Source organism: Strix uralensis, chromosome 11 (assembly GCF_047716275.1).
Source record: "Strix uralensis isolate ZFMK-TIS-50842 chromosome 11, bStrUra1, whole genome shotgun sequence".
Lineage (NCBI taxonomy): Eukaryota > Metazoa > Chordata > Aves > Strigiformes > Strigidae > Strix > Strix uralensis.
In genome coordinates, this window is record NC_133982.1 from 22,222,204 (window position 1) to 22,240,841 (window position 18,638).

Consider the following 18,638-nt stretch of genomic DNA (forward strand, 5'->3'; position numbering starts at 1 on the left):
TGGGGAAAGGGGGGAAATCTGAATACCCAACATGTCTTTGTTAGCAGTTGGATGTCATTTTTCTTTTGTTTAGCATTTGCACAGTGCTCTGTGTAATGTAAGAATATAATAAAGCTTTGCCAGCAACAGCACCAGAGTTTAGGAGCATACACAGGCCAGTGAGACTATGCAGTGTACTTTATCATAAGGGAGTGGTAGAAGAGGCAACTTAATAGACCTATGATGGAGCTGTAACAAAAGGGTTTTCCCTGGGCTATTGGTATATGCTTTATAGTACTAAACCAGGAGTTTTGCTCTTGTGTCTAATTTTGATTCTAACGCCTAACTTGTAAGCACATTTCCTTCGCACCAGTTAAACAGAGCTTGAATGATTTCTCTACTGTTCACTAGAAGTGAGCACGTTTCACATGAATCTTTCAACTACCTATTAAAACACTCCAACCATTGCTTGCTAGCTGATGGCACACCTGGAAAATGAAAGTTTGGCAAACCTGAAGGTAGAGATCAGTGAGCAAAGGCATAAGGGGAACAGGTACTCTCCAGGGAGATCCTAAGGGATTGTGAGTTAAGCCTTAGTGTTCTCCACATCTACACTATTTGCACAGTCAAAGTATTTGTAATAAGCCCCAGTATCATTCCTAACCTGGGTAGTACCAACAACAGAGTGTCATGATTAACAATCCTACCACAGCCAGACAGCCCTGATTGCAATGTTGCATTGTTTTTGCTGATCTGTGGCTCTAGAAGCACTGAGTGTTCTTCAGCAGCTCAAATATAACGGAAGCTGGAAGAGCAGCCCATTTGCTGGGCTGGTGTTGCTAGCATGCTGCTTTATCAGTGCATGTTGTTGCACACCAGCCCAACACTGGGATAAAGTTGACTCTTCCATACAGCCACGGCTGTGGCTTTGCATGAATTTAGCCCAAGTGCCAGCTTAAACAGACCCTATCCCTCTCCTCATCCAGCTGTTCTATTATTTTGGCAGCTACTCAAAATTTCTTGGAATAATTGCAAATGAGTAATAATTTTTCATTTAGCTTGTATGCAATCCTGGCATCAGTGATCACTTGCATGCTTTAATATATACATAGCCATGCCTTCCACACATATTCTGAACATTTGAATAGCAAACTTCAGGAGTAGGGGGACAGAGGTGGAGTCCAATTTCTTATTATTGTTATTAATGTAGGTTGTCATAGTGTTAAAATCAACTTTACTAGCAGGAAATAATGATATAAAAATAAATAGGTGGTCCTGTTGGCAAGCAGGTGCCCAGGAACAGACAGGACTGAAAAATCCAGAATCCTGTTGTAGGAACCAAACTACTTGGAAGCGCCTGAGCTGTGTTTTTCTGCTCTAGGCTGTTCCATAAATGCTAAGCATCTTGAAGTTCATCCAAATAAAAAGTAAATGCAAACAGAGGCTACTTCTCCCACACAGCAAACTTCCAGCCTGCTCAAGATACAATGGTGAAAGGTTGCCCACTTTGAGTATTAGTCAGTCTTACTCAGCTGGCGTTTGGGAAAGTTATGAACAGCAGTCTGGAGGCTCTGTGCAGGTGACCTGGGGTGGGACACAACATATGTTATGCTTCCAGAAATACAAAGCCCTCTTTAAAGCTGCTCTTAAAACCTCTCTTAGATAGAAACTGATAACAAGATGCACAGTCCTGCACTGGGGTGAGGAATGATGTTCTGACAAAAATACCAGTACCTTGCTGCCTCCCTGGAGCAGCAGTTTGGCTTTTCATTTGGTAGCAGTCCTCCAGGCAGTGAGGTTTATTCAGTCTTTCCTGGAGAACTTTTATTAGTTTAATTGATTAATATTAAAAAACCAACCAACCAACAAAACCCACCTCAAAACCAAAAAAACTCACTGAGATGCTGAAGTAGGAGTTCTCAGTCCATTCTGACTGAGCTGCCTCCTTCTCTTCATGATCAGGGAGGGCAATGAGTTCTCTGTTGATGGATCCATGATTTCCTGGCATTGTCACAGCTCCTTTTTCAGTTTTCTCATATTGCTAATGCCTTAACCCAAGTTGAGAAGAAAGGTAAGAACAGGATTGAAGTAGCGTACTTTCTCCCCTAACAAAAGACCTCCTTATCTTCTTTGACTGCTGCCAGCCCATGTATTGCTGTGATGCACTGTCATAGCATAGGATGGAAAAAAAAAAAAATTATTCTTGCAGAATTTAAATGGCTTGAATTACCTATAATGCTGGCAGTTTGGTTCGCTGCCATGGAAGCATAGCAAAGTGAGACTGGTGTTTTGTGTCTGCTGCTGTGAAACCCTGACGATGGGATTCCTTGATGCTGCCCTGCACCCTGCGGGAGGGTACCTGTAGTTTGGTGCAAGCAGGAAGGTTGTGCTCAGGACTGAGGTGTGTTAGCAAGGCAGCACTGGATACTACTCGCATCCTTGCTTGCTAGACATGGCACAATTAGCTTAGCTGCAAAGGAAAGAGGAAGTTTTCTTCCAACTAGGACACATAGCTATTTTGTCTTGGACACTTGGAGACAACCTTTCGGACTAGGAATCCATAAACCACAAAATACTCACGTTAAAAGAATCTGGCCAAAGATACTATATTCATGACTGTTTGTTTTTTCTTTTTCCTTTTACAAAACAAAAGCAAACGAATTCCTTTGCTGTAATCAATAGTAGTCAAAAGATAGCTTTCTTCCCTTCAAGGATACAAGATTTAAATGTTAAGGCTACAAGCAATATTAATTTATACAAAACTCTTATTTCTGTTACAAAATTTACTATACAAATGTTTTCTAAAAAGCCAATGATTAATATTACATTTTTGTAACATAATGGAAAAAAACATCAAAGTCTAAGGGGAAACAAGCAAGTATGCATATACAGCTCACATATGTTTATTTAAGCATATTTTACATATTAAAATACAGTAGTTACTTTCCAGATGAGGGCTCTCAAATTATGAAATTAATCTGTCAGGTTTTCAGACTTGGCAGGGTAAAAGGTTTTCTTGCTGTGTTCTAACAGAGCAGGGGAAAAACATCACTTCAGTGGTAAAGAGCTAAATAACCACACAGTTAATGGAGGGAAAGTTGAGGAAAATAATTATGTTAATTCACTTCAGACCTGATCCTGCAACCTTTAACCATGCAGTGACATTCTTTGCCCAGCAGCAGACCCAAATTTACACTTTGCAGAATCACATCCTTAGTGAGGTAGAAACTGCCAACAAGCTGTTAGTGAGGGAAGTGCCATGTGTGCCAATTCTAGAAACCAGTAAGGCAGTACAGTCTGCCCTATATTTTCAGACTTTTGGTACCTTACATAACTATGTGCAAAATACTTATTTTTGTTTCTGGTTCTTTTCTTTGGAAGTGCAGTCATGTGCAATCAGGTGGAATAAGTGTGCTGATAACTTTCCTTCAGAAATTGTAATGGTTAGTGATGTGGACACTTTTCTTTTTAGGCAGAAACCATGAGGCACTGAAGCAAGCATTCACTTTTCTTGCACTTGAGGTCACAAATTTATGCAAGTCAAAAATGTTGGGCCTGCCAAAAACATCATGCTACACTCCACCAAATAAAAGGACACTGTTATTCTTACAAGGAAAGGTTTGACAGGACAGGAAATAGGCAGGGTCATAGAAGTTTACTTAATACCGAAACTTATTTAACCATCTTTAAGCCAAAATACAATGATAGTTATTTTAAAATAAAATTAGGAGAGGGGGAGAAGACAAATACAAGAGCACTGGATTGTGCTATTACAGGAGTAGCAACCAATACAGAAACTAGGGAACCTTAATAAAAACTCATACAATTCAGGTTATTATGTGTCACCTGCCTTTACTGGGTTAACACATACTAAGTGTGTTTTAATTTATGTCCCGAACTTGCAGCAAGAGGCATCTGATTTGCAGAATCCAATGCAGTGTTTACCAAGCTATACACTACTTTCATTACAATGCAATCCTTAAGTAGACTGCATTCCACTTAAAGGAATGGATGAAGGGGAAGTAAGAAGAGAGTGAATATGAAAGATAGGAAAAATGTTGCTGTTCATTACAATTTTCCATTTTTGTTGAAACACAGCAGGAGAGCAAAGCCACAGGCTTCTCTACTGCTCTTGCATGCCAGGAGGGATTATGCAAACACTGCAACCACCCAAATCTTACTTAAATTATAGTCATTGTTCCCCCTTTAATGGTTATACTTTTGCCTGCTTTCACTCAAATATTGCTGCATCTTGCTTTCCGCCAACATAGTCCCAATGGGAGTCATCAACTCTTAATTAGACATGAACAGATCTTTGAAAAATACCACTGAAAAAAAGTGGAAAAGAACGCAAACTTTAAGTGCCATCTAGTGGCTGATCGACTAAACTACATTAAATCCAAAAAATTCTTAACATGCCACAGAGTAATATAACTGTAGCTGAACTGAGGAAGCAGTGCTTAAATTCGCAACCATTAAAGACCAGGTTAATACTCTGGGAAGCCAAGAAAAGGACTAAAGATCAATGGTATCATTACCATAATTTTTCTTGTAAGATTTTTGTCTGTATGTGGAGTTCAAATGGTAGGAATTGTATAGTGATCACCTGTTCCTTCAAGACCCTCATAAGCTTCTAAGTTTCTGCCTTGCTAAGAAAATACAAGTTGTCATATGTATTTCAGTCCAAATCAGAAAATAGAACCCATTCAGATCTCAAAATAGAACCCAAACCATGGGGGTGAATCTGGAGCCAAGCATCTGAACAGAAGTTAGCATTCTCCTCCAAATTCACCTGGGGTTGAAAGCCTGATTTTCTCTATTTCTGACCAGTCAAATCCATTCCTAAAAAAAAAAAAAGGAAGCAGTAATGCCCTCTTCCTTTCCTTGCAGGAGAAAGCCATTTTCTGCTGTAGATGTGAATCCCCAACAAATTATTTTTCCATTATAAGATCTCCACGTTCCATTTACACTGAGGACATTCCACAAGATCATTCCTCAAGGTTTAGGTAACTCCTCCTGGAGATAACATGTCCCTTCTCCAACAGTAGCTGACAGTCTAAATTTAAATGGCTTTGTCTGAACCTGTTCAGTGATAATGGAGGGCAGCCCAACACCATTTTTATTTAATGTAATTTTAATTTCTTTTTTTTTTTTTTTTTTTTTTTTGCAAATAGCATTATACTTTGGACTTGCTTTGGAGCTTTACATGTCTTCAGTTTCACACCTGTGGGTGAGCCCTGGGTATCACACCTCAGCAACAGGTTCTGGAGACATGAATCTGTCTAAATAGAAGACCTACGTATGTTAGTGTCTAGCATCTCATGAGGTTACTTGCTCAAGCGTGTTGTTCAGCCAGTGACATGCTCAGCCAGTTTGCCATTGAATTACAAAACTAATTTACAACTAGTTAATTTAGGCAGGATAGATCTCAGATAACGTAATCAACAAAATCAATGTTTCCCAGTCCGCTCTTCCTTTTGTAATATAACAATTTTTAAACATTCTAGTTTTTGTTTAAAGGAGGCTCAAATGTGCTAATTAAACCTTAAAAATACACCATTATAAAGAGAGAAATTTAAACCTTGCGGCATAAGTGCAGGTCTATCTTCTTCCCTTGCTTATATGGGGACAAAGGGTGAGTTTTATCAGTAAGAGCCAGGGGATGTTAAAAACTAGCTCCTGTGCCAGATACAGTTGTGCCTCCTGTGTACGTTTGCCAGCTACCAAGATAAAATACTTTTGTAGCATAACTAATACGAATGGAAAAGTGGAACATTAAAATAATTTGGAGGGTATTGGAATTCTCTACTCACCACCAATACAAAGTTTCTACAGGTTGCAATACAGGCCCTGGTCTGCAGTAAGAACTTTCAATACATTGGTATATAACTCTTGTTGCCTGGCTAGAAGTACTTGTCTTCTATCAATTAGCTACCCACATTAAAGAAAACCCCCGACAATATAAAAGGAATTATCAGAATTTGTTACCCTAGTGCAATGGTTTGATGCACAGGGAGTTTAGCATAGAGGTGAGTTTGAAAGCATTTCTGTTGTTTCAGATGGACAGACTTTCCAAGGCCCTAGTGGGAAGAGTCTTGCAGTAATCTTAAACTCATTACATGCTTCTCTGAATAGCGAGAAACAATGAAAAGGAACTCAACTATACCAATTTACGAAAGAAGCGAGCCCTTTTTGGTCATGACGCTTAGATCATGGGTATGGGCTGACAATGTACAGCAGGCATGGATTTGTAAATTCATGTTTCTTCCTCATGCATCTCAGTCTTTGCTAGAAAACAGCTAGCACTATCCCTTCTTGATTCAGAATCTGGAGTATTACTTTCAAAAATGGAAATTGGATCAGTGTCCAACAGGTACAACAAATTATAAGTATCATGAAAACTTTTTCCTTGGAGGTTGCTGTTTGAGATTGTATTGTAGTCTTTTAAAAAGGACTTGCACCCGTGTATCCCCTGCTGGTTTTTTGCTTTGGGGGGTGGGGAGGAAGAAAAGCAAAACTTGCTCTTGACTTACAGTCCGGCGAGAGGAAACAGCTTTACAAAGAAGGATCATAGCTATTTTAAGACCTCTAAATAGCCTTTGGTAATTGAAGTTCCTTTTTGGCAGGTTATAGAGTGGAAGAAACCTAGTGTCAAGATCAGCTTGCTTTTTCAACTAATTTAAAACTTCACTGGTATGACGTGCTGCTTGCTTACAACAGGCTTCTGCATGGCAAGCCTGATTGTGAAGGCCTGGTATACAGATACTAAGTACAGTGTTGTGATAAGGCTGTAGGGAGGGGAAAAAAAAAACCAAACCCGAAAACAACTGATACACATACAATGCACATGCAGGGAAAGACTTTTACCCTGGTCAAAGATGAATGTACTTACTGTTTCAGCACTGCCAGGTCAATGCAATGACTATCCTATGGTTGCAGGAATCAGAATGCTGTCACATTACACTTTTTTTTCCTGCTCCTTGGGGAAGTGGGGGTAAAATGTACAAAATGTGCAGTATTTTGGGACTACTTCACTGGAAATGGCCTGTCCTAGTAAGGGACATGAAACTAATACCAACAGGATTATTGTGATCTGAGACTATCAAGGAGAAGAATGGTGTGAACATCTTAAGTCTACAAAAGGGCTTACCTCTCCACTGCTGAAACACTCCTTAAAGCACAGTATTTCATACCTGTGACCTTTCAGCTAAGAAAATCTAAGAAGAGAATAGACAGCTGCAGGAGAAAAAAAAAAATGTTTGAGAGCCTCACAGCCTTTTCTAATTCTTTTCTGTAAAGTGGCAAAATACTCAAGATTCTTTCCCTTTTGTCCCTTCTCTTGTGTTCATGTTCTTTCACCTTAAAGTCTTTTGAGTCATTTAAGAGATTCCCACACTTCAAGAAACAATCAGCTTCGGGACAGATTCCAAGAGTTCTAGGTTAACTGGTCAAAATAGAACTGAAAAAACCAATTTGTACACTGCTTCAGTAATTCAGAGTCTTTCTTCCATACAGTAACTTATCAATGAATTTGTCAATAAATATTTTAACAGCATATTTCATAGCATTTATTTACTATATACAAGTTATTTCCAGATGAGTTGTGTTATTTAGCTCAAATACTGTATTGCCTGCTCTTTTAAGAAATATTGGCTGTTTGAGGATCAGCTAAGGATCAAGGACAGAACTTTAGCTTTGAACAGAAACACAAGTATTTTAACAGGTTGTAGAAGATGCAATATTAAATATCTTTGCTTATTCTGATTTAGGGGTCAGAGTGGGAATTCGTATTGATACCTGTATTATCACTGATGTTGTATTACATAGGCTCTTGGCATGAAAGGAATGCTATAGGGAAGATAGCTTTCAGAACATTAACACAAACTGGCAAGGGAACAACCAGCCATTTTAGTTTAGGTAAGTAAAATAAAATCACTAAGTTTTTCAAAATTTATTAGAGCATAATCAGCACATAAACAATGAATTCTTATTACTGAGGACTGAACATCTAAAAAGAAAAAATAATCCATCAACTAATCAATCAGTCATGCACATTTCTCCATAATGCAGATGAATTCACTGCCTGTAAAAAGACAGGAGGACAGAGAAGTCTGAATAAAACTCGAGATTTGTTTATGTACTCGAAAATCCCACCTCTAATTCAAATGAAAACTTAGAAATAGCATAACAACAACAATAAATATATATAAAGTATATTCAAATCATTTTCAGTTCTTTCCTGTAGAACCAAAGCCATCTTCACCACGTTCTGTATCATCTAGCACCTGAAAGACATCAATTAGGATAAGTTGGTTTAGTGTCTTAACTTGCATTCTGTTTCTATACAACAGATATTGTCTATCATAGAGGAAGGTACATTTACTCATAACAAGAGCTGTAATGAGAAACCAAAAAAATTTCAAAAGACGTACCTGTTAACTCTGAAAACAAAAAAAAAATTCCACATAAATGCATGCAAAGCATCAGGATTTTTATTCAGGTAGCAATGCTACTATATAGTTTTAACACTGAAAGTATTTTTAAAGCAAAGTATTTATCTCTATCATAAATTTCAGCTTATATACAACTATTTGAAACTATTAATTATTGAAAATAGCAGAAATATTCTCTTTTGGCAACTTACTTGAACTTCTTCTAACTCAGGATAGAAAATACGTTCACAGATGAGCTGGGCAATCCTATCCCCTTTTTTAACTGCAATGAAGTTCAAATATTTATGAGTTCCTTCAAAAAAGTGAACAATCAATACAAAGTTTAGACAATCCCCTTTCAAGAATATCAGAATGTACTAGTGTGAACACTTATTTGAAACTTAAGCAGATGTTAACAGTCCCAGAAAAATATAGGCTAAGCTAAACTTGTGCTTAGTCCTTTTAAGGTGAAGTTTCAGCAGCAGTACCAGCTCAAGGCACCTCCCCTCATTCCTGTTGCCATACTGTGGCATCTTAAGTGTCATTGTGCATACATAGTGAGGAGATAGAGACATAGCTGTATGTATAATGTGGCTCCTTTTGTAAACTAGACACAGGAACTGATTTCTCTGGGGGGAAAAAAACCCAAACTGATACAAGGAAAACAAATTCTTATTAGTATCCAAGCTGGTTCACAGAACCTCCCTAAGAAGCTTGTGCTGTGAAGTTGCAGAAAAGGCCTCAGAAACAGTGGTAAGAGTGTAACTGGGCACTGAGGCTTAAAACTGACTGCAGAGAGACAGCATGATTAAGGGAAAGTCATATCTTTATTATTCATGTTTCCCAGGATCCCAGAGAAGTTTTTATCTCAAATACTTCTCAGCTATATCTTTTTTTTGCGGAGCAAGAAAGAAACTTAATACAAAGTTGGACTTCAGTACAGCTCATATATCTAAAGCTTAGCTAAGTAGCGGGGGTTTTGTTTGTTTTGGGGTGGTGGTGGTGTGTTTTTGGGGTTTTGAGGGTGTTTGGTTTTTTTGCATCCTGACTAATTTGCTAGGAGTGGTATCTTTTTGTGTTTCCTTGACAGGACATTAAGTTTTCATAGTTTTGTTAATTGTAAGAAAAATGTTCTCAGCTAATTCTACTTTTTCATAGACTTTTAAAGAAAAATTGGTTTCTCATTTCTAGTCTGATGGCTGAAAACAGGCTCTGCAAGGCTTAACACACCTTCAAAGCTCTCCTTGCCGAAGTTGAAGAGTACCACGCCAACATTTCCTCTGTAATCCTCATCAATAACACCAGCTATCATAAGAAAGAATTAAGAGGGATATCCAGTTAATAAATGTTGTCAGTATATTAGATAAGTAGATTAAATAAGGTTTAGATTAGTAGAGGATTGCAGGATCTCATATTGACATTCTTTATACTACTTATGCACAATTAAACAACATATATGAAAATAATGAAATACCTAAAAATGCTCATCAATCTTGCAAAAAGAACTGAAAAACACCATCACACATCAAGCAGTGTTTTACCACTATTACTAATTTTAGTTGTAATACCCTATCTCAAATCAAGACAGCTGGACTAAATTCAGGCTCCATTTGTTCTGCCAACTTCAGCTCTTTGAGTGTCAAGCAGAAATCTGTTCTTAACACTAACATTTTATTTGAGACCTATGGACTTTTGCACAGATCCAAATCCCGTATCTCAGGCAGCTTAACAGAACTAAAGCTTTAAGGAACTGATTGTCATTCAGCCACATTCAGCTTGCTTTTATATAACTGTATTAACTACAGAGTTCAGGAGATTAGCTACCAATACACATTAAAATAATATTTTTATCAAATTTAAACTATTTAAAACCAAATTTAATCATATTTTAATCATCATAATCATCTGCTGCTTTGGAGTTTTTCTCTCAGATAGAGGAAGCGTATTTGCAGTAAAAAAACTGGAGCTTGGGCTTCCTTGTGGACCAAAGTATGTATTTTGAAGTCTACTTGCAGAAATAATTCAAATACTAAAATTACATGTCATTCCAATACATTCCCAGACTCATACATACGAAGTACTACCTTTAGAGACTATAAACACCAGAGGAAATTGTAGTGTGACTATACCTTGGAAGTTTTAATGTTGAACCACAACATACACACTTAAAAACAGAAAACTGAGGGTTTTTTTCTTAGTTTCTTCAGCTGTGTGAAAATAGTGCAGTACATATGGTCCAGTAACTGTACAACCTCTACACTAGTTCTAGTGTGAAAAAGGTCATTTATACAGCTCTCTTTCCCTGGTAATGTTAAAGGCTAATCCAATCACATTCTGAACAGCTTCCTAATCAAGATGCTAGTAACACTGGGAGTATCCCCTGAGTTCTGAAAATACAGAATAAAGTGCAATTCTCAAGTTAACTCACTGGTATTTAGCTGCGTGCAATTGCTTAAAGGGACCCAACTACCTGAAAGGACATTGTAGAGAGGTTGGTGCTGGTCTCTTCTCACAGGTGATTAGTGACAGAACAAGAGGGAACAGCTTTAAACTGCAACAGGGGAGGTTCAGACTGGACATAAGGAAAAAAATTTTTCACAGAAAGGGTGGTCAGACAGTGGAATAGGCTGCCCAGGGAGGGGGTGGAGTCACCATCCCTGGATGTGTTTAAGGGTCATTTGGATGAGATGAATCAGCTGATTCAGAGAGCTTGATATACCAAAGCTACATGCACAGGTCTTGTACTGTTTATTTGGCTTAGGTTAGACCAGCTTTCAGAAAGTCAACTATGCATTAGTTAAATTGAGAATCAGAGTGTATCACTTACATTGGTAATCACAGAGCTTTCTTGCACAATTTCTACCACAGTTCAATTTTGCTATTCAATACTTAAAACTCAAATCCTATGCACGTGTCAAGCATATAAAACACTCTAATTTTCTAAGCTTAGCTATAAAGTAAACACCTTGTAATGGTTCTATAGATTGTATTGGATGTATTTTCTAGCAGGCAAGAACTGCACTTCCCGCACACTTCTGAGGATGAAAGCTTTCCAGAGGATGCAGAGAAGAGCAGGCTTCTTCTTTAAAAGCATACCCAATACAAACAGAACTTGCAATTAGAGTTGAAGTTACGTATTAAGAAAATAACATTTTAAAATACGTTTTACGGCCAAAACGACTAGTCTAATGCTGTGCTGAGTGACTGAAAGCACTGTCAAAGGCATGATAACTTCAAATTCCATTAAAGGCACAGCTGGGTAAAGATTTTGTGAAATGAATTCCCTACTGAACATTTTCTCTTCAAATGTATTATACCTCCACTGACGTAGTCTTACTGAGTGTAACCACCATGCGGACTTCGAGTTCAAACTACACTATTTATCTCAAAGAATATACGATCCTTGGAAGATACAAGAAAATATGACCCAGAAAGACCTGATCAGTTTTTCTGCTGTACAGGGTCACAAACTCCCTCTGTGTAACTGGGCGCACTGGCAAAACATCTTACCAACCTTGGCATCCTGTTATTCTGGAACAGCAGGTTGTAATAATTATAGACACTGCTGAGGACTAAGGCACTTTTCTAAATGATGTGTATTGGGTAGAAATCACTTAAGTCATTTTTGGAAAAATCATGCATTGGAATTGGCAGTCTGACATTCTGTCTTCCTCTGTCAGAAGTCTGGCATGTCACTTGTTGGGAAAGCATCCACACCTAGCAGATACAGATTCTGAACATATTCTTGCACGATCCCAATTTTTCTCCCTGACCCTTAGGACTTCTGGCAATGTATTTTTAATTAAATTGATAATGCCCTTATTGTGACAAAAGTACTTTTGCAGGACAAGTTAAAATCGTTACAATTGTTTTGGTTTTGTTTTGTCGGCTTTTTTTACTAAGTTCTCTACTAACTGTCAGTAATAGTTTTTACACATGATTTGTCAGCTGTCAGCTCTTTTAAAATCTGAACATAGATCATCCTGTTAAGCACTTCTGGTTGCCCTCTGGTATTTCCTAGTTTAATTTTCAGATTGCAAAGACTATTACAGAGCAAATGTATTTTTTCATATAAGCAAAAAAATTGTTTTAGAGGTGTTGCTTTAAAGAACCACACTACAGTAGACCATGTATGCTACAGAGTCATAGGGGTGTAGAGAATCTCTGATTCCCAGCTCAGTGCTCTTTTGTATGTTACCCAGCAACACTTAAAAAACCTCAGTGTAAGAGACATGCAAGAATCAATTCTTATTTAAGAAAAAGCCTGAATGACACAAAGCTGGCACAGATGCTCCCCTTTAACCTCTGGTATTAGAACTGTATCACAGGCACAGCCAGACTTTGATATGCCATAAAGCAGACAGAATAAACTAGTTCTGCAGCAGCTCTAAATTGTAATTGCTTTGCTTTTTGCTTGGCTTGGCATCAGAAAGAGAAGGATGCCTAGAGTCACCCTTCCTAACCTCTAGAGACAAGCCTATAAGCAAGTACAGGCTGAGTACCACTGTTCTAAGTACCAATGTTCTTTTTTAACATTGGGGGGTGGGGGGAACCAAACAATAAACCAACAACAACAAAAAAACCCTTAACAAACCAAAAACCCCAAAACCTAGTGAAGATGAAAAGGCCTCAACTCCTCAGCACTCTTTTTTGTCATCTTCCATTATAACTCAAATTATAATGTGCTTGCAAAAAATGTGCTCTCTTGGCCACTCAGCACTTTTGAAGATACCCATTAGATGCATCTTCTTTATGTCATTACATTAGAAATGTAGTTTTTGGTTCTTACTACAATCTATTGCCAGAAAAACCAATTGCTTAGGCTTTTAAGAGGCAGAAAACATTTTATTTAACTCAGAACTGTATTCTTGTACAATTAAAACAATGTAATACACATTTAGTGCTAGTTAAACTGCCATCATTACAGTTGTGCTCAGAATAACTCCACAGTAACCTTAGTGGTGAGAACTTCTGTGTGATGTAGATGCCATTTTATAATGCAATACTTAAAGAATCTGCCTGTGCTCTGACCAGCTCCGCTGCAAAACTGGCATCGAAGTTTCAACATCATTTACTTCATGTTGCAGTTACTAGGATATGGTAAAAGGTCAGTGAGGCTTTCATGAAGGCTTCTGATTACAGCTATGCCTATAATAACTGTTTTTGAAGAGAAACCTGTGAATTTCTAATCAAGATTATTGAAAAGCTCAAAATATTTTAAAAAAACACCCTTGTTCAATCTGTTGCTAGTACTGAACAAAAAAATAAGACAAGACTTGTAGAAAGTGGGATTTTAGTTTTGTTTCAAAAAACTTTCAATTTTTAAGTCAAAGTACAAAGTTATGAGTTTAAATTTAATTTGCTTTACATAATTTGTTATATTTTTATCAGTAAGAGTAAACTAAAGCTCTTTTCATCCTAACAATCAATTCTACCCACAGTAATGGTGTACTCCGGTGCTTTCTATCATTCCTTTTGAATATCATTACTATATATTCTCTCTGTAAAAGAGTATCTCTATGTTCTTGATTTCATTCATTCAGATCTTACACTAGACTGGAAAGAAACACACACAGACATTTAGTCAAAATGGAGAAAGCAGAATGTAAAGTCATCTTTAAAGCCTAAACCAAAAAAATAACTTCTATGCCAAGCATTGCCTACATAAGTAAGATATGGTTATTATTTAAAAAAAAAACAGTAGTGTTTTTATAATTCAGCAGGTTTTAAAACAACTTTGATGCACTGGTTCTCTGAGGTATTACCCAGTTATCTCCTTTTGCCAGACTACCACTGAGGCTAGCATTACTTATTTACACATATTACAATGTGAAATTAAGGCACTTCTGCAATCAAGATTTACAAAGTCTTAGTAAAAAGAACAAAAATCTTACCACCAACATCTATGAAGTGCTTTGCAGCTAAACCAGAACGCGGTGCTAGAAAGCAAGAAATTTTTTGTAAGTATAATTATTTCTTTTAAAACTCTTACACAATATTTATAGGTTACATAGTGTGTTTGCACAGAGTGGTGGCAGCAAGAACTGTTTCCACAGTCTTTCTAAAATAAACATGATTTTACAGGAACTACTGTAAGTGTTAATGTATATATTAAACAAAATAACAGCTGCTACAGGCTACAATAACATTGCAATCTTTAAGTGATATAAGCATATCTTTGTTTAGACCACCAATTGCAGAGTAGGCTTCTCCAAGGAAGGCAGGTGGAGCAGACTAATCTTAGTTTATTTTTGGCAGCTACCATGGGTTTGGAATAATCTCGAAAGACTATTAGGCCAATCCATTCAAGTTATATGGAAAACAATATTTGGCAAGCAATTTACTAAAAAATATTATATACAGGAAAATTAAATGATGTGCAGCGTTGTTTGTTGTGGTTTGGTGGTTTGTTGTTTTTTTTTTTACTTAGCCTACTTTGAGGTGCTAAAATGTTACTCCCTTCAAAATTTTTATTTGTCTGGGATAAGAGAAATGCACATGCATTCTCCTTTTAGATGAAAAGACACAGCAAACGCTGATCACACTCTTCCACTGGAGTGGCTATTGCTTTTTTTACTTTAAGAATTTATATGTAATTCAGAAAAAGAATGCACAAAACACAAAGTATCTCGTACAGGTTCTCTCAAGTATTCTGTCACAAAAAGTAGTCACATTCTACTACACTAGTACTCCAGGGTTAATTTTTAAACATCCAGGGGTCTACTTTCTGTATGTCCATTACCTATTGGTCTTTGTGATTCAAATTCTGAAACTGCAGAGAAAAAAAATGAACTATTGCATAGGCTATAAAATTTTATGTAATTATGAAAATTTTTGCTAAGCACCTTTGTCATTTGACATGCATCAAATGTATTTGACAAGAAATGTCTATTACAAGGCTTAATAAATCACACAGCCATGTGACACTTTTTGTGTAGACTAATTCTTAAAGCTTTAGGCAGAATCTAAATGTGAAGATGGCATCAGACCTGTTCTACAATGACTCTGCAGCCCTTTTATAGCCTGTTTACTTACCTACTCGGCCATAGCATCCAGAAGGAAGTGCAATTTGAATGTCTGTTTTCACTACAGCCTTTTCCATGGGTGGTATCACACAGTCATAGGCACTACATTAAAAAAAGAAACAATGGTTTATATAGAATATTTTGAAAATTTTCTTCTCTGTAACTTAAGGTACAAAATTACCCAGAATTATTCTTGCTGGGCATTTAAACCATGGAATTTATACAGAAATATTTACATATCTGCAAAATCTAATGCAGATCCTAAACCACAAGATAATGCCATTTTGATGGTGTTAGCTTAAGATTTTAGTGTCAGATTTGACCAGCACAGTCTTAACATTGCTAGTTTTAAATGTTTTTTTAACTGGTAAGATAGACAAAAAAATACAAGTTTAACCATTAGGGGAATGGGGTTGTGCAATTTTTGTGCAAAAGCAGAAACTTTTAAGGATAATACAATATACTCTTCTGATCAAGCTTTCTATAGCACATGAACTAGTTGTAATCAAAAATAATAATCTATGAACTTAAATTTTAGGCAACAATGTTTTTTTTCTGAGCAGGTCTTCTTCACGATTCACATGATTCTGTTGCAAACTAGAGAGATTTTTAAGAACTTTCTGAAGCTACCCAACTGGAGACTTAATGAAAGGCAGCCATGACAATACCACAGTGAAACCGTTCTACTTGTTTAAGGCAAGCATATCTTGGCCTTGATGAAGAACTGATTTAACACTGGGAAGCACTGAATGGTTTTTTTATGAAACAAGACTTTTTCCAGATGTACAGTGCACTACAGGAACAAGAAGAAAATCAAACCTGGTAAGACAAAAGAAATACAAAGGAAAAGTGTCAAGTGTGATGAAGCAAAGCTTCAGGAAGTCAGACAGGCAGAGGAAGAAGGCTGATTAATACTAAAAAAGGGAAGGTAGAGGAGGTCGCAGGGGAGTTCAGATGTAACTAGTGAGTGTATATGATCACAGAAGCACTATGCAAACAACCACAAGCCTAGCTGCAGATATTCCTGAACATATTGAAAACCTTTGAACAGTGGTTATTATTGCTAGGGAGCATTAGCAGACTGTCACAACTCTTCCTCTGGCAGGCAGCACCCAATAGCAAAGGGAAAGCAAATAAGCATAAGCGCGGGCAGGGAGAGCCCACATGCGCTACCATTTTTTTCTTTCAATGGGAAGGCTCCTAGTCAAAACGCTGGTGCCAACAGCAACCCGGGCTGATGTGTCAAGCCTGACTTTTGGCCAACGGCTGCATTGCTACTTGACGAAATCGGTGTTGCAGCGTGACTGGGCCACAGATTTCTGCAAATGGAGAGGGATGGAGGAGCAACGCAGCAAACGAACGGGCCAGCTCTGGCCTCTTCTTCTGCGGCGCCGGCGAGACTCCCCGGGGGCTCCGCTCAGCAGAAGGACCTGCCTCACGACGGCCCCTCGCACCGCCGGAGCCCTGAGCCAAGGGCCGGAGCGGGGCGCGGGCTCCTCCCGCGGCGGTGGTTCCCTCACCTGTACAGATCGTAGCCCGCAGCCCGAGCAGAGCCCCTGGAGGGGGTGGAGGCGTTCTCGGACAGCTTTGCGAAGCGGAGCCGTTGCGTGGGCTCCTCGGGCACTGAGCCCCTCTGCCTCTTGCTGGGGGACGGCTGCAGGACGGCCGCGGAGGAGGGCATCGCTGAGCGGGGACGGGAACGAGAGAGAGACCGGCTGTAAGGGGAACAGCGAAAAGCCCGCGCAAACCGGCACGGCCCACCGAAGGCGGAAACAGGGGGGGAAACCGCTCCATCCCCGGCCGCGCTCAGCGCTGAGCACCCTCGGCACCCCTCGCCGGTGGGAATGGCCTCGCCCGGCTCCTCCCCGGTGACGAACCCCCCCGGTCCCCGCCGAGGGGCCCGTCGCGGCGCTGGGCCCCGCCCCGTGGCGGCGCACTCGTAGCCCCTCCCGGTCACGGCCGGCGGCCCCGGGGGCGGCAGAGCAGGGCCGCAGTGCGGCTGGGCAGCGTCTGGCGCCCCCGACACCCCCCCCCGCCGCCGCCCCTTACTGCGCCCGCGGGGGTGCAGGAGCCGCCCGAGGCGCCGGGCCAGCATGGCGCCGTGTCCGTGTGGGGAGCGCGCCGCCGTCAGCCCGCCCGGCGCTCCCTGCCGCCCGCCGGTGGGACCGGACTCGTGGGGCGGGGGGCGGCGGCGCCCCCTTCTCGCCCGGCCCGGGCTCTACCTGCCATGCGGCGCGGCGCAGCCCCTCCGCCAGCGGCCCGGCGCCACCGGGACACGCCGGTGGCTGCGCCGTGGGGCGGCGGCCGGACCCCGCCGGCCTCTCCGCGTTGCCGGGGGACGCGATTGCGGCTGCACGGGCGGCGGCGGGCGGGGCCAGGGTCCCCCGCGGGCAGCGCCAGGGCTGGCGCGGAGGCGGCTGGCAGAGGGTCCGCGGCTGTTCCCGCTGCCTCGGAGGGGCCGCCGCCCCCCGCCCCGTTGGTGAAAGCGGAAATTGTCAGGCAGTGATGGGAGCGTTCGCCTTAGGAAAGGAAAGAACAGCTTCCCCTCCTTGTTGAGGCTGTGGATAGGAAAGTTTATCAGTACTCTGCCCGTCTTGTTCCTCTGGCTCAGAGCAGAATACTTTCATGATTTCACCATCTTTGATTTTGGTATTCACTGCCCTCTTTTGCCATCCCATCTATGAAAGACTTCAGTAAATTCCCCCATAGTTCTTTGTGCTGTTGGCTGACAGCGGTACCCGTTGGATTCACAGATGCAACACTTGGCCTTGACCACTGATGGATGCCTTGACCACTGATGGGTGTATTTTTCTCTGTGCAAAAATAGCTACAGACTCTTGGAGTTCTGTTTGCTGGTCTAAATTTCGTCAAGCAACCGTTCTTTGTGACTTTTTAAGGATCAAAGTGTATGTGATTGTCTCCTTGCTATGTTACATTTTATAAATGCAGCCAGATGGCAGTGAAACCATTGTTACACATTGCAGTCCAACTGTGGAAAGTATTTTGAAGAATACTGCAGTTTGGGGTTTCTTTTGTTGCTGTTTAGCACTTTCAGTCTTAATAGTATGCACTGTTTGACTGGGAATGTATATGTATCAAAGACCTATGTGAAAAAGCTACTTAGAATATTTTATGACTTCTGATGTAAGCCATCCACAGATTGGAAGTTTATAAGAATTTAAGCTGTATCAAATGGATATCT

At 40.0% G+C, this 18,638-nt stretch overlaps 1 protein-coding gene across 2 annotated transcripts; it reads right to left on the minus strand.

Moving 5' to 3' along the window:
- Nucleotides 1-7,915: 7,915 nt before the first annotated feature.
- On the minus strand, nucleotides 7,916-17,805 carry DUT (deoxyuridine triphosphatase). 2 transcript variants are annotated; one of them, XM_074880177.1, is made up of 7 exons: nucleotides 17,659-17,805; nucleotides 16,957-17,119; nucleotides 15,447-15,538; nucleotides 14,306-14,350; nucleotides 9,642-9,716; nucleotides 8,624-8,694; nucleotides 7,916-8,264 (listed from the first exon to the last, which is right to left on the minus strand). In XM_074880177.1, exons 1-7 carry the CDS (start codon nucleotides 17,663-17,665, stop codon nucleotides 8,208-8,210), a joined length of 510 nt encoding a protein of 169 aa, XP_074736278.1. In that variant the 5' UTR covers nucleotides 17,666-17,805; the 3' UTR covers nucleotides 7,916-8,207. The 2 variants fall into 2 exon arrangements, with proteins under 2 accessions (XP_074736278.1, XP_074736277.1); XM_074880176.1 differs by lacking the exon at nucleotides 17,659-17,805 and adding an exon at nucleotides 17,486-17,578.
- Nucleotides 17,806-18,638: the final 833 nt, after the last annotated feature.